The 16,269-nt window shown below is 41.7% G+C and overlaps 1 protein-coding gene across 4 annotated transcripts in view; it reads left to right on the top strand.

The window, feature by feature from the left end:
* Positions 1-16,269, top strand: part of GHR (growth hormone receptor) — a 237,137-nt gene that overhangs the window by 169,160 nt on the left and 51,708 nt on the right. For all 4 annotated transcript variants that reach the window (XM_073236618.1, XM_073236623.1, XM_073236619.1 and 1 more), the window contains one exon: positions 1,610-1,675. In XM_073236618.1, the coding sequence (XP_073092719.1) occupies positions 1,610-1,675 (66 nt within the window). The remainder of the gene's footprint in view (positions 1-1,609; positions 1,676-16,269) is intronic.

The raw sequence follows: 16,269 nt of genomic DNA, 5'->3' as shown, positions 1-16,269 counted from the left end.
CAGACTTGCTGGGTAATTTTGACCAAAATAGCACATATCATTGTGTCCCATCCCCTGACTGACTTAACTTTCCTCTTCCTTTGAGCTGTTGAACTTCCTCAAGGAGTTGTCAGTGAAACAGGTCATTCACAGTTGGAAATTATATAAACTTGCTGACCTTGACCAAAAATAATGTTTTAGTGCCCAAATCAGAGCAAAGGGCAATAAAACAAAGTATTCTCTGATTTGTGGCAAAGAACTGGGGGTGGGCACAGGTTCTAGATAATGGTGATAATAAAAACAGGATACCAAGGCAGTGTGTAGACTTGAGGGGATTTTTGTAACATGCAATTTTCCTTTCCAGTCACATTAAAACCAATGGTTAATACATTCTCTTCTCTAGGAAAATGCTTTTTGTCATTCTTTATTGTTCTCAGAAATAAAGGAGTTTCTACAGATGAAGTTACATTAAAATTTAGAGAATAAAAAGAAAGACTTTGAGAACTAAGTCCTATAGAGTTTAAAATATTAATTCACTAAAACCTAAATTCACTTAAAAAAATTTTCTCACTGATGTGCCCAGGCTGAAAAAAACTCCGAGGAGTCAGAATTCTGCAGCGTTCAGTGAGATCTTAACTTCATCTGTTGGGTTCAGTTTCACCAAGACCTTTCAGCACCTTGCCACTGGGTGGGTTAGCTGGGGGTTAGCTGGGGGTTAGCTGGGGGTTAGCTGGGTGGGAGGAGCACATCCAACAGCAGACCAGCCAGCTGGACTAGATTTCCTACGGTTCAGGGAGACAGGAGGGGTCAGCTCACTGCCCAGCACACCTTCATTTTCTACCTCTTCTTTTTCCATATCAGAGAAAGATTTCTTAGCATTGTTACTGCGGGTTTCTACTGAGGACCCAAAGCATCTGCTTTGATGTAATGCTTAGTGTTTGGGCTGGGGCCACACTGCCTCTCTAAGAATAATGCAGACATATGTGGTCTAATGTGGAGAAACCCCCTTCCCCTCCGAACCCAGATAGCAGTTGCATACTCTTGTATCAGAGATACTTGCAAAACAACCCAGTTCAGCAGTGCAGTGACAGTAACATTGATCAATTTCCATTTGTCCTGTTTTTTAATGCAACATAACACCAGTCAATAAAGTTATAAGCACTTTTATAATGGATGACTCATTGCCCATCTCCCAACCCAAAGTTCTGTGTCCCTCTTATCCAGCTTTTCACTTCCCCTCATTCCTTCCCTGCTCCCAGGACTGCTCACATGTTTATTTCTAAGAGTAATATTTTTGACTGAACTGTTTTTAATACTGGTTTTAAAAAAGAATGTATGTTCCTCCTGTTTTCACAAGCAAGACTTCTGGACTCAAATGATAGAAGAAGGCATTTTTTTCATCGTCCTGACTATGTCTTGGCATGAGACCAGGAGCTTCCGTGTGCTCTTATATGTGTGGATTCTTTTCAGACGATAGATGCAATTTTAAGAAGAGAGAAAGAAAAGGGAGAGAATTATCATGAGGTTGGACCAGGTCACATTTTGTCACTTGAAAGCGAGATCATAACAGGGTCATATCAGACTGTTGTTTACAGGGAAAACTAATGGTTTTCTTCTCTTTCTGTTCCAGCCACAGCAGGTACCCTTGGCAGAGCATCCCAGAGTCTGCAAAGAGTTAATCCAGGCGTAGGAACAAGTAAGAATTTTAGTCCTTTTTCTACCTTCAGAATACTGTCCATGCTGTACTATAATCCAAGCTACTGTCCTTTGTTTTATTTGGGTGAATAACTGAAAAGGCACAAGCAAGCAAAAAAATTTTTTTCTGGGATGCTTTTTCAACTTCTCTGCAAGCCTGCTTCTTTTGTTTCTCTGATTTGCTTATCCTAAAAGGTTATGTAAAATCAAATTAATGAGAAGAAAAGAGGATGAAATAATTTATTGTGGACCAACAATTAGGTTGAATTTAAGAACCTGCCTCTTTTTACAAATCCTATATTATGTTATCATTATGATTTTCAGATATATCTTTACCTAATGATCACATCGACAGTTAAACTCATGCCTTCAACCAAATTGCCCTGTGCTCCAAAACCCTGCCTTCCATGCAAGCTCTCTCTTCTCCTTAAACTGCCTTTGCACATCCCCTCTTGTCCTCTGACAGCCTCCTCCTTCATCCCCAAGACTGAGTTCAAACAGCAGCTCTGTGGGGAGGTTTCTCCAAATCCTCTAGGCCTGAAGAATTGTTTTGCCTCTGTGCTTCCTCAGGACTTTGTCCGTTATTCCATGATGGCATTTACCTCGCTACATTTTAGCATATATGTTAGTGCCATGAACGAACTCAGTGAGTTGTGAGGGCTGCCTAAATTAATTAATTATGTTGAGTTTTAAGGCAAAGCTATTTTTTATGCTTCTTCTAAACCCTCACATGACCTAAAAAAAATCCTGATCACATAGTGGATACCTTTAATTAAATTCTAGGGATGGATTTTTTTCATCCGTTGGAGTGTATGCTAGAGTCCACATTACAGAAACCAAGGAAGAGAGAACAGTGCACCTGAGTTTAAGCTCTTGCTGTTTCATTGGTAATTCTGGTGTCATTAAACCATAATTTGGATTCTATAACTAAATCACAGAATAAGTTTCTAATAGGAGATGTAAACATCATTTCCTTGGAGGTGACGCAAAGAGGGGGGATTGGTGCTGTTTTTGACAAATGTCGTCCACTTGTCAGTTGTGCCAGACAACAAAGTCTTTACGACCCTCCTGTTTCAGAAGCATCATACAGGTTAGTGTGCTCTCTGATTAATGTGAGGGGTTGTAAAAGGGGTGGCTGTTTGGTTATGTTTGGTTTCTCCCAGCCAGTATATCCCAAAGCCTTCACTCAAGAGATAATGTGACTTATTGTTAGTTTCCGTAAGGAAATGAAAAGCAATCAGTTAAGAATGTTCTACTAATGGTGCATGCTCCATCCCACCCTGGAACCCCCACACACACATGCAAACATCATACACTGCCCTTCGCTTTCCCCCAAAGTGTTAGCAGGATTTCCCCAAGCCATTTTCTTTGTCAAGGCACGGGGTCTAAAGATCTAAGCCTTGGACCTTGCTGAACTACAACCTCTGGGTAAGGCGGATGTGTTAATGAAATTCCTGCCAGTCATTGGGCCTCTGTTGATTTTCTGTCTTTGCCATAGCAAGAGCACAAGTGAATTGTCCTTCATCTGTGGTATATCACACAGACACTGACCTACCCCCACAAAGAAAAATCCTATCCTTCCAGCTTCTCCTTACCAAAAGTTACCTGCACTCTGTCCCAGAACTGATTGGGTAATGTCACACAAGTCAACAGACATGTCTGTATCCATGGGCACCTTCCACAATGTGCACGCTTTGACACGTGACCACCTTTATGATCTGAGTATCTCGTTGATCTGCAGCAGGCCCTAGCACTCACAGCCTCACTTGTCACTGAGTACACTGTCACCGTGTCACACATGTTTGACTCCCTGCTGTGCACCCAGCACTAACTCTGCTGGCGAAGAAAGAAATGAGCAAGGCATTGTCCTGATGTTAGGGAGCTCATATTTTCCCTACGGAGACAATTTCACAGCAAGAGCTAGTGTTCAACATAAAATGTCCCGTCAATATGAATTATAACTTATGCATTTCCTACGTTCACTTTTCTAAACTCTCAGATTCAAAGCAAAACCCATTGGGAGGAAAAAACAATCCTATCACAGCAAATCCTAGACAGAACTGACCAAACGTAAATGCACACCACCTCCCTCCTGCAGGCTACCTTTGCCTTACACTTGGGCTCTTGGAATAATCCCTTAGCAACTGCCTCCCTCCTCTCTCCTTACACCCTCTACCCCTTCTCTTCTTCCTTTCAGCCATCTTCCTCTGCCAGTCACAGCTTTAAGGACCCAACATACCGCTTTGCTCTAAATAACCTGAACTCTCTTGGGTGCCCTCCCTGCTGCCTACATCTTAAACAGCAAACCAAGATGCTGACATCCACCCTCCATCGTCTCTCCCCAGCTTGTGAGTTTAGGCTGCTTACTCCTGCACAGGAACACTGTGCTCCCCATCCTCTGCAGCTTGGCTCATCTCGTCCCACCTTCCAGAACTACCCTCATCCTCCTCACCCTGCATTCAGCAAATATAAATCCTCGTCATTCTTTAAGGTTCAGCCAAAATACTTTGACCCTTGGCCTGAAGCAGTTCCTCCCTTCCCCACGCTTGTCTTTGAGAGAGGTCATGCTATTTCATACCATTCTTAAGGGATATATTAAAGGCTGCTGTGGAGTACAGTTCTTTGCGTATTTCTCTTAGCTCCCTGTCTGGATTATGAACAGTCTTGTTCAGAGCTGTGTAACTCACAGTGCCTAAAATAGTACCCTAAACACAGTAAGTAATAAATGATATTGCAAATAAATTAATTCCCCTTAACAGTTCCCTGATTAACTACCCTTCTCCGACGTAGCAGTTCCCACCAGCCCCCTAGTTTTTGTGGAGCCCCTGGGCTGGTGGGGGCCATTCGCTGAGAGGCAGACCTCCCCGCTGTGTCATTCACACATTAATCACCTTACGTCTTCCTGCCATTGCTGAAAGACTCATAGGAATCAAATGGTTTATATCCAGAAGACAGACTCCTTACGGGCAAAGGACACAGTACGGCATCAGTAGAAAGGGGCATGTATTGAACGTGTGCATGCACACTTGTACACTTGGAGTGCCCAGGTACTAGCCTCTTTGTCCTCCCACTGCTCAGTCACATGAGGCACACTTTGTCTCTAGGTCTGGAACCACTACCTATGTGCCTGTCGAGCCCCTCACTGCCAGCAAGCCCGAAGTCTGCCCCTGATAGGGTTTCCCGTAGTGAGCAGGTCATGCAGGCACATTCTCGCTATGTGGACAGCTTTAACCAGCAGCCCCCAGGCTCCACTGAATTTACGTGCAAATCATAAATCTAATTGTATTGCTAAGTAGCACTGACAGGCTGATATATCCTGCAGTGAATCAACTCAAGGACCCGTGACTGTAGCGTGTTAATTATATTTAGTTAACACAGTTAACTAAATTATATTTAGTAAATACAGTCCAAACATCGCATGACCAAGCATAAGCAACTGGAGAAAGGCATGTGGTCAAACCAGACCAGCTAAGATTAACCCATGCAACACAACACCCAAAGAATTATCCTTTGCTCTAACCTTCTCTTTCTTCTCTTGCTTACCAAAAAGTATCCCATTTTCTAAGCACTCAGAGCTCTGCTCTCCGCATGATGAAAGGGCTTAATCCGTGTGAATGGGTATTTGTATGTTAATGGGCACAAACCACCATGTCTTCCACAGAGTAGATTCATAAGAAGTATTTTCTGGAAGAAAAGGGCTATTTTTGGAAGTCTCATGAGGACTTTTCAGCCCACACATGGGTAGCAGCCCACTTCAACTATGCAAAGGCATAAATAGGAACAAGAACACACATTCCGGATAAGAAGGAAATTGAGGGGGAATCCCAGTTTAAAGAGATATGCAGACATCTTGTTATACTTTAAAGAAAGAATGGTACAAAGTACCCCAATAAAAAGCTGCTTTTTGTCTCTGGGCAGAGTGATGAGGATGGTTAGAATCTTCTAGAAAAAAGTAAAACATTTTTAGTAGTCCTGAAGAAGGCAGATTCCTTGGTTAGGGTGCTTTGGTTCCATGCTCTGTGTTTCTCCAATAATTTTATTTGTCTCTCATAGCTGATTTTTGGCAGAGGATTTGATGATCATTTGGGCCAAATACATAAGACTTATTAAACATATATACAGAGAACTTTCTAGATGATTTGATATCTTTCTGAGAGGGATTTTTTCCTCTCATTTTTAAAAGTCTTTCCTTTTCACTGAATTTATCACATACTACTATGAAAATATAAATTTTGTAATCAATGGTATTTCCTCCTCAAATTAAAATGAATATTCAAGTGGAGAAAGATATTGAAGTTTCATTGGCATTTGGAGCATAATTAACCCAAGATTTTATGAAAACAGGCATTCTGAACATAAACATCAATGACTGAGGTCACAGTTTTGAAAGTATTCCAGAAGGTTATCATATTAGATGGTGACAGCAAATGAATGACTTAAATGTTTGTAAGTTCACAAACCACTTCCTTCACAATTATGAGTTACTTTTTAATAAACACACTTTTGGGAGATTAAAGTTTACTATTGTAACTGTCATCTTGCTTGTTCAGATCCATTGTACATTCTTAGCTGGACTCCTAGTGTCCTGTTTTCTCTTCCCTACCTCCTATTTTTCCGTACCACAAGCCTTCCTGCTCTCTGCTTCCACATTCATTCTCTGCCTAGCTCAGATCCAGTGATTCTTCTGCCAGTCATCTTCAGTAGCTCCCCACTGTTTTCTAAATGTCATCTCCCTGTTATTCAAGGAAGTCCCCACCATGGATCCCCTATGTGCTTTTCTAGCCTCCTCTCCCTTGTGTTGCTAGGTACATCAGGTTTATGTCCCTGCAGTCCTGTTTCATTTTGTGTGCTCATAGTGGCCCCTTCACCAGAAATTCTTTCTCATCTCCCAGTCAGAAGCAGCCCTTCTTGGGTTTTGTGTTTCAGGCAGATTTCAGTTATCACTTTATGCACAAAGCTTTGCCCTGTCGCCCCAGGAGAATGAGTGCTTCTGCGTGTACCTGGGATCTCTGCAGCTCTTTCTTTCTCCTTCTCAAGGAGAGAGAGCGTACTCAGCCCTGAAGGGCACTGCCTCTGGAGGAACACAGCTTTGGGTTAAGTCCTGGGCCTACTACTTCCTTCCTACATGACCTCATTTATGTTTCATAACCTTTCTGTACCCTGATTCTGTTCTGTTTTGTTTTATCTCTAAAATAAAGACGCTGATAGTACCTACCTCATAAAGTTGTGAGAATTACATGTGTTGATATATCTAAAGTAGTTAAAGTAGTATCTGTTCCCGTGGTGTTTATTGTATTCTCTAGTGGGTGTTATTTTAGTCCAACAAGTATTAGAATTGAACTGTGTAAAATTTCCCATACTCAACTCTATTTGGGACATTGTAACGTTATGTCATTTGTTTCAACCTAATGGAGACTTTCGTCTGCTTTCTATTCCCTCTTAATAGACTACCCTGAGGGACCAGGGCAGGTTCTTATACATCCTTGCGTCCTACAGCAGCTGATAAGTACCTAGCACATGCCATACCTAATGAGTAGCTGTTGGATTTCGCACACACACCAAAAACTAGTAAAAAAAATAGAATCCACATTTCCCCAATGTCTCAATTACTCCCCGGCTACCATAGAGAACCTCCATGTCCTTCAGCAGTCATTTATAAAAGGAGAGAGATAATGCTGTACAGGAGGAGAAATTTATCTTGTCCATTACCATCGCTACCTAGAGTCTTTCCTGAAAGCCTTCCACAGAACCTTAACTTCAGGTCAGGAGACTAGTGTCATGGTCTGTCTTGGAGAATGTCAGGGCATCTCCATGTCATTGCTATGGTAACTGGTGGCATTTCAGCTGCGGAGGGAGGAGGAGCCCCACTCCTGCCATCACTGCCTGCACAAGAGCTGAATGACCTTCTCAGTTTAAAGTGTTCTTTCTCCTAGATATTTTCAACCTTCAGGGCTTATTTGCAGACAATGCAGCTAAAATAAGCACAGCAGAAGGGAAGTGTGTCAGGGAAGGAATGGTATCTTCAGAGTGTGCAACATTTATTTGTTGCAAAGCTCTTGAGCTTTGGACGTGCATTGAGAGCAATGCTGACTTTGGGTTCTGACACTGAAGCTGACATTGAATTCTCAACAGTCTACTGTTTATAAATAATTCAGTAAATGACTCAGTAAGTAAATAGAGATTATTGTGATCCCTTTTGAGGGAACAGTGTATATGTTGGCTCCTTCTTGCACCCAAACTAGTAGTCACCCTTCCTGACTCACAGCTCTAATCTCCAGACATGCCAAGCATCCTACAAATACTATTCATCCCTCTCCCTTGCCTTGGAAGGCAGGTAGCATTATGCACTTTTTACAAGAAATGGAGGTACAGAGAAAACAGCTTTCCTAAGTCTCTTAGCAGATCACATGAGAGTAAAGAAGATACTGTAGGTACAAAATAAAGGGCAGATGATGCACATTATTGATAATTCTAATAATACAGACTTAACAGTAACTTTTGCCCAGCTTGAAACACCCAGATAAAGCCTGCCATTCATTCCCCAGTGTTAGTGCTTTATTGCACACCGCCCTGCTGTCGTATGAATTGTTGGAAGGTAAGGCTTTTTTGTAAGATAAATATTAGGTCTTCACTTTATCCTCTGTCAACTCCCAGCAATTTGCTGAGCTGTAATCAGTAGTAAGTAGGTATTTACTACTTAGTTTACAAGAGACCTGTTCTCTGTGCTTAGGCAGGTATTAGTGAAACCTCTGGAATGGGGAATGTGTCCACTGCTCAAGGTCAGCCTCCTCAAGTACCTGCAGGTCCCTTCTGATCATAAACCTATAGCAAGTCTTCTATTTCTTCTGGAACCCAAACAATGAGAAAATAAACAAAATCTACAGGCATAGGCCTCTGAAAGCCTTGATTTTAAGAGTACGTAAATTTGTTTTTAAGTCTGAGAAGGATGATTAAACATCTCCCTAAAAATTCCAGTGGGCCTGTGTGTACTCTATATACCAATTCCTAGTATGGTTTTTCTTCCAAAGCATAACACGCATTTTTCAAGGATGACATCCAAGACAAACATTCTTTCACCCTGGATGACCTCAGTGGGTGGTAACCCTTCTTATTAGTAACTGTAGAAAATAAAAGCATCCCAAAGTTGGTTGCGACCTTTGAGTTCTTCAAGCCTGCAGGCTTCTGGTTTGCTTCTCCATTCCACAGCTTCAAAACGAGCTCTGTAATCATTGCTTCTGAGAGAGGCCTGGCTGCTGCACGCAGGAGCCCCTCCAGGGAGGGCACCCCGGTCCATCATTCCAAAAAGGCTTCGTCCCACACCAGCTCACTTGTGATGAACTTTTTTTCAGATAATGTGCACTTGTGCATTAAAAAAAAACTTGAAATTCATCATATAGGTATGCCCTGATTTTAATACAAATTAATCTATACCCTGAAAAAGCAGACTATACATCACATTTATAAAAAAATATTTATGGAATTCAAACATGAATACAAATTATAGTGTGCCTCTAGCAAATATATGCATTTTATGAGATTTTATATATCATAAATATATACATTTAATGAGGTCACATATTTTTAAACCAAAAATAACTTGAGGTGATCAATTACTAAATAAAGAACTTATCAGTAGAAAAGAGGTCATACAACTTTCAAAAGGGCTTTTAAAAATATGATTTATAGGAAATGATTTACATGTAATTCACAATATATGATACAGAAAAAGCTACTTCTTTTTTTTAAGGTCAGGAATTATTTAAACCAGGGGTTGACAAACTATGGTCCTCAGACCAGATGCTTGCTTTAGTAAAAAAAGTTTTATTACAACACAGCCAGGCCTATTTGTTTCAGATTATCTATGCCTCCTTTGGGGATACAATGGCAGAAACATAGACTATAGGTTTGCAAGCCTAAAACATTTATTATCTGACCCTTCAAAAAAAGTGTGCCAACCCGTTACAAACAGAAAAAAAGATGATTTCTGTAACGTATTTTGTGGCACTAGTCTTGTTTGTATTGTTTGTTGTCTTTTAGTCTCCCATAGAAAAGTATCTCCAATTTGGTAACTGACATTAATGAGAATACTCATTAATGGTATTAATGGAGAGGACTCACTTTATGAAGTTACTTCACAGTTAACTCTTCCGAGAGACACCATATTGTAAAGTGAGATTAACAGTATCTCCTAAGCAGTGTGGACATGGACATTTATTATTATTATTGCTGGTACCACATCAGATGCAAGCTAATTATCTACTAATGCCTGGTGACGGATGGAATGGGCAGGAACTTGCAGTGGGATTGTCAGAATGCACCATCATTATCACAGAGTGCTTATCTTATGAAGAGTTATAGTCAGTGTACCACATGGCTCCAGTATGAGGGCTGACTTGACTTTTCAGGTTTGTAGACCTTTCACAAAATGACTACTGCCACCAAATCCATGCTGCAGGATAAAGACAGAAGACTCTTCTACTAGGAGCCTGTACAGTATAAAAGACTCACAATTTTGAGAACTCACAGCATCATAATTGATATTACAATTCAGATGAGCGGCCTTCGTTGAGTCCTCTTGGGGTTCTCAGGTAGTGTTCATATCTTTACGGCTGAGGTTATCTTTTGATTCTTTATGTGTTATTGAAAAGTAGCCTTATCTCTTCTTTTTTATCTGTTAACATTACCTAATACATAGAAGTTTAAGTTTGGATGGATGTCAAAGCAAATATATGCAGGAGAGCCCATCTGAGTTCTGTACAGGTGTGCACATGGCTGTGTGCGCCTGCTGTGGTGCAGCTCTTGCCAGGCAAACCCCAGAGAAATGGAGAAGCACCTGAATAGCATCGTTAGTGTGACTGATACTCTTCTTTTTCTGAATTCCAAATGCTTCTAAAATAGTGCATTTTTGCATTGATGTCAAGTAGCTGTTGTTTGCACATGGTATCTTTGCAGATTCTAAGTTCTTGGAGGGCAGTGACTTAGTCTTCCTCATCTTTATAGCTCTGCTCCCTGCCTCACAAGTTAAACAGGCCTTCCACAAAATGGGAGCTTAGTATTTGTTAAATGCATATCATACAGAGTTCCAGGAATTAGTGGTGTGCAAATGCAGAATGAAAGTGGCAGGAGGGGCGTTAGCACAGACTTCATGGCATTTGAATTTGGCATTTCCCTCTAACACCAAGAGCAGCACAGAGGAGTAAGGTACTTGTTTCTTTAAATCTGAGAGTGGTAGATGCATTTCCTCTTCTGCCATTTTTCTTTCTCATGGGGAGAAGCAGACCAGAGGGTCCTACAAAAGACTTGGAGGTGTTTGTTCTTATCATACAGCAATGGTTGCAGGCTCTGTGTTGGCTTCAGTTCATGTCCCAGGCTGTGTGATGAAGACTTTGGGGCTTGGGGAGCTGGAGGCCGTAGTTGTCTTACATGTATGCACCTGCCACACTGCCGATATACCATGAGCTGCAGTTCCTCTGTCAGTGGAGATGTCCACATCTATCTCACAGGGTCACTGTGAGGTCACTGGATTGGTGCACAGAAATCTGGCACAAAGTAGACAGGAAGTAAATGTTAGCTGTTGTTTTTACCACTACCGCTGGACTGCTGTTCCCACCACTGTTACTCCTGCTGAAAGAGGAGCAATACCCTGGGTCACTGGACACGCCCTACCACCTCCTCACCCCACTCCCCAAGGCTCATCCCCAGTTTAAGTTTATTTACATTTTCTGGGAGGACAGCAAGGACTTGGGACCTCCTGTGGTATATCTCCCGTTTGAGTAGTATATATTTTTAAGGACACAGAATTCTCACAGTCTCCAAAGAAGACTTTGTCACTGTCTTCAAAGAAGATGAGGAAGACTAAGTCACTGGAGGCAGCCCAATTTGAGAAAAATTGATTTAACAAATGCATTTTAATGTTATAAATGGCTTTTAATTGCCATTTAATCTACAAAAAGGGCACAACTTAATCTGTAGCCAGGAGGAGCCTTGTTTGAGAAGCCCTGCTTTCGTGTTCTGCCTGTAAGCGCCTCTGTGGGGCCTGTGGGTCAGGCTGCGCCCAGAGGGGTGGGGGAGCAGGAGGCACTGAAAAGGAAGGCTGAGAGGCTTGCCACCCGCTTCATGGCCAGAGGGGAGCTGTGGGCGCAGGCCAGAAAGACACCCAGATGGAGAGGTGGGGGGAAGAGGGAGAAGGGCAGCCTAGACGCCTCATTGCCCTGGGGTGGAACTGCCCTCAGGCAGGATTAGGTACTGTGTTTGGTGCCAACTAGGGTTGTTCCCTTTCCTTCCTCCTTCCCCTTAGGTACAGAGGAAGGAAAGACTGTCCTTAGGTACAGAAGAGACAGGCTGTACAGATAGCTAAAAGATGTGCTATCTAAGCAAATTTTCCAAAGAGCAATTTTACCCACTACTGGACTAAACCCAGTCCCCAGCTTCTTTCTCTGAGCTTTCAGGACATTGCATGCCATGTGATGAACTATTTGACAAAGATCATGTGCTGTCTTACTGATAGAATTCTTTTATATGTGTACATTTATAAGCCCCTGGAATCCCTAACTTAAAATTTGTTTTTGCTTCAGAAGTTCAGCTCTAAGGAGGCTTCCCAGATCAAGCTTCACAGCAGCAACAAATGATGTATTAACTCGTGGCTAAGGCCCCAGGCTAGCCCACGGTGGCCTGTTTGAGTCGTGCTGCAGATGAGCTGTGGCTGGCTGGGTACTGGACCGGGGGCTCCTCTGGACGTGAGGAGGAGGAAAGCCTCCCACACCATTTCCCATTTCATGCTGCTCTCTCTGTCCCTGTCCCCCCACGTTCCCCTACTCTAAATACCCTGCCTTTCCTGGGAAGGGTACAAAAATTTTGAACGAAATGAAAGTTTCCTTGTTACATATTCAAAATTTTAGTTTTTGACTGATACTCTCGGTTAAGCCCTGAGTAAATAACCTCCTGGGGTGTAGTGAGCCTCAGTGTGAGAAGTTGTCAGGCCAGAAAACAGCATAGCATACACCAACTCCTTCCTGCCTTGCAAACCTCTCCTTGCTGAGGTATTTACAAGAGCAGGTGCCTTATTTATTAGTCATCAGTTATTGACAGGACTCAAGACACATCCCCAGCTCCTTTTGGCGAAACCAAGACTAAGAGAGAAGTACACACACTAAAAAAAATGATAAGCTCGGGAAGCCAGGACACTAAAAAAGAACAGATAAAAAATGAAATCAAACATTTTCAGAGGAATAGAATCAGGGATGAGAGAAGCAGACTCCTCAGGCAGCCAATGGAAAGAAGGAAACTGAGTTCAGAAGGATCACAACTTAATTTAAAGGATTAAAAGTCATAGGAGACCAAGATTTCTCAAGTCACCAAAAGAAAGGAGGCTTAGCCTTGTTCTTCAGCCTGCAAAATGACCAAAGCAAGATCTGTATGTCTAATTTGACAAAAGCTGATTTCCCCTCTTTCCCCTTTGAGCCTGTAATTCTGTCCTCCTCACACAGCCTTGACAATCATCTCACCTGTAATAAGTAACTAGCTCTGATGTGCCTCTTAAGGGATGGCCCAAAAACATTTCCTTTGGGAGTCCTTTCTCTGAAAGAGACCTGGAGATAAAGGGCAGGAGGCTTCACCGGTATAACCAGAGCCAGAGCAAGAGCCGAACTGTAAGCTTCTTACTTTAGGACTGGAGACATGGGGGCTAATACATAATGGGCAGTCTTTTGTAGGAGTGTGTGAAGAATCATTTGTTTACAGCTGATTATAAACCCCAAAAGCATAATGGATTTAGGAAAGATTCTCAGTGAATGATGAAATATTTAGGTGTGCTCTATTCTGGTTGAAACAGGCTGACATTTGGGAACCAGATCAACCTTATTATCTGAATGTTCCTTATACAGGAGTTCACAGTTCCACCCATGATATATTCTTTCCATGAAGGTGGAACTGAATCAAATTAAGCATCTAGGCACCATACTGCCAGATTATAGGAAACAACAGGGATAAAAGAACATTTTAAATGACTCTTCAAGCATGCAATAAGATAAAGGAAATTATCTTCAACCAAAAACTCTTATAACAAAAAGAAGAAAAGTCATGAATTTGAACAGACTTAAGAGACATTGTACAGGCCTGTTTTGCATCCTGATTCAAACAAATAAATTGTCAAAAGACATTCTTTTGAGGTATTTTTGGAACTCTTGAGCACAAACTGGGAATTAGATGATACTGAGGAATCATTAATTTATGAGGTGTAATACTGGTATTATTTTTTTAATGAGAGAGTCCTTAATCTGTAGAGATATACTGTATATAGTTACTGATGAAAGCAGATGATTTTAAAAAGTAAGTAGGGAAAGTAAATAAAACAGGATTGGTAAAATGCTAATAATTTTTGAAGCTGGGTGAGGAACATATATACTGAGTGGTTCATTAAACCATACTATTTTTGTGTATATTTGCAAATTCCATAATAAAAGTAGAGTAAACTCTCACAAACAGATGTTCTCAACCCCTATCCTCAAGTACAGACAATTAACATTCCCAGTGGAACCCGTGACATTAGCCTTACTAGTGACTGAAAAGTGGGAAAGGCTCTTATATGAACACATTTAGAGAACTGCTGTGGGAAAACCAGTAAATGTTTGAATTCTGGCTAACTAGACATTGAACGAGTTGTGCTGAAGGGTACGGTCCTGAAGGGTTGATGTGGAAAGGCATCCTTCTTTTCAAGTAGCAAGAAAAATAAATGATTAGGCTAGAATTTCAGGCTGTGGCTCTAGGTCATATTTGATCTCAGTTTGGGAATATTTCATTGTTGCTGTTATCTAGCATGATGTTATTTGCTTGCACATAAGCTTGGCTATATATGTTTAATGTTGGTGCGAGCAATTTCCTAGAACTGAAGTCACATCACAGTAAACACTGCTGTGTCCCAGTAGAAATTCCAAGACATGTGACCATGTAGTATTTATATTCTGCCCCATAAGTCAGCCTCTCACCACTCAAGAAACAAGCAAAGATAACCAATAGGCTTCTGATTAAATAACAGACCAAAAAGAAAGAGGAGAGCAGAGAGAACCAGTTAGTTGCAGTTTTCTAAATGGAAGCTTTTCCTTATTTCTGCTTTCTAGCTATTTGCTCCTGATGCCACAACTGGGAAGCCTTGCCATTTACAAGCCTACAGAGAACATCTGTAATATGGCACTCCTGCCCTTGTTCATGCTATGTGGCCTATTTCTTCCCACTCACCTCTGCCCAGCTGTCCTGGGTCAGGGGCTTAGAGGCTGAGAGCATGCAGGGAGTGTAGTCCATTCAGGCTCACATAAATGAGAAGTCCAAATGATAACCAAAAATAACAATTTCATTTCAAAGACTACTCAGTTCCCTTAGTGTTGCTGACTGATTTCTAGGAGCCCTAGTCGCAGCTCTTGGATGTCTCAGACCCAAGCAGAGGACTCATCTGTGCTGTATGCATCTGCTTGTTGGCCTAAAAGCCATCAAAACTGGTTCATAATTTGGCCTACTCTGAAGTGAAAAAGTACACTTGAGAAATAATTCCTAAAATATAACAGTGAGATATGTACTAGATGTGTCTTTCCACCAAGTCATCTTTTATGGTTTCCCACAATGTTATCTTCCATTCCTCCCATACCTAAGGTTCCACAGAGCAGGACAAGTCAAAGAATGTCGAGGTTTTATGGGAACATTTAAACCAGAGGCTTTGGGCAAGCAAGCAAAAGGTGTACTGGAAATGAAGCCTCTCTCTCTTCCCCTATCTATGCCAGACAGCTGGCAGGAGATCTCTCGGGCAGGAGATCTGATACAAATGAACCCAGCAAATTCCATTCATTCCCCACTCCTCTCTTTGCCTGACTTAGTCCATGCCTGTATATTAAGAAAATGCTGCTTTTTAGCCTATAGCTAGCTGGTTGAGGTTTTGGCCATGCAAGCTGATATGGATGAGTCTACATCATTCACAGTAAAAGTAAAAGCTTTCTTTGTATTCACCCAGGTAAATAAGCAGAAACAGGTCTAAAATACATTAGAGTTAAATTCCATGAGGACAGAGATTTCTGCTTTGTTCCTTGTTGTGTACTTGGCACCAAGAACTGGCCCATGGTGGGTATGCATGAAATACATCCTAAAGAAATGGCTGGTCCTGTAGGCAAGAAGTCCTCTGTGCTTAGATGGCTCATTTTCCTATAGGCTCAGAGCCTAGATAGAAAATATTGCCATGCTGTTGGTCTTGTGGACTGATTTGAGGTGCTTGGAGATACCCTTCAGCAAGGCACATCAAGAGAGGACACCCTTGAGACCCCACAGTGGTCAGCAACGTGTCCATCCGCTTTACCTTGCCCGTCCTAGAGCTTCAGATTAAGAGTCATTGCAGAAACCAGGCTGGGAATCATACCTTCCACAGCCTCCCATACTGAGGTTTGGAGTTTTTATTTTCTTTTTTGGCTTTTTTGTATCTGAAGTTGTTGTTCAGAGAACCATATTAAGACTATGATTCTTCCATTACCATGCATTTCTGTTACCAACAGAGGAGGTAAATGAATCACTTAAAATGAAACCATTCCATCTTCTTAGTATGCTATAAACATGGTCTTA

The sequence above is a fragment of the Manis javanica genome, chromosome 1 (assembly GCF_040802235.1).
Source record: "Manis javanica isolate MJ-LG chromosome 1, MJ_LKY, whole genome shotgun sequence".
Taxonomy (NCBI): domain Eukaryota; kingdom Metazoa; phylum Chordata; class Mammalia; order Pholidota; family Manidae; genus Manis; species Manis javanica.
Note: the sequence above shows the minus strand (reverse complement) of the source record. Positions and strands in the feature narration are given on the sequence as shown.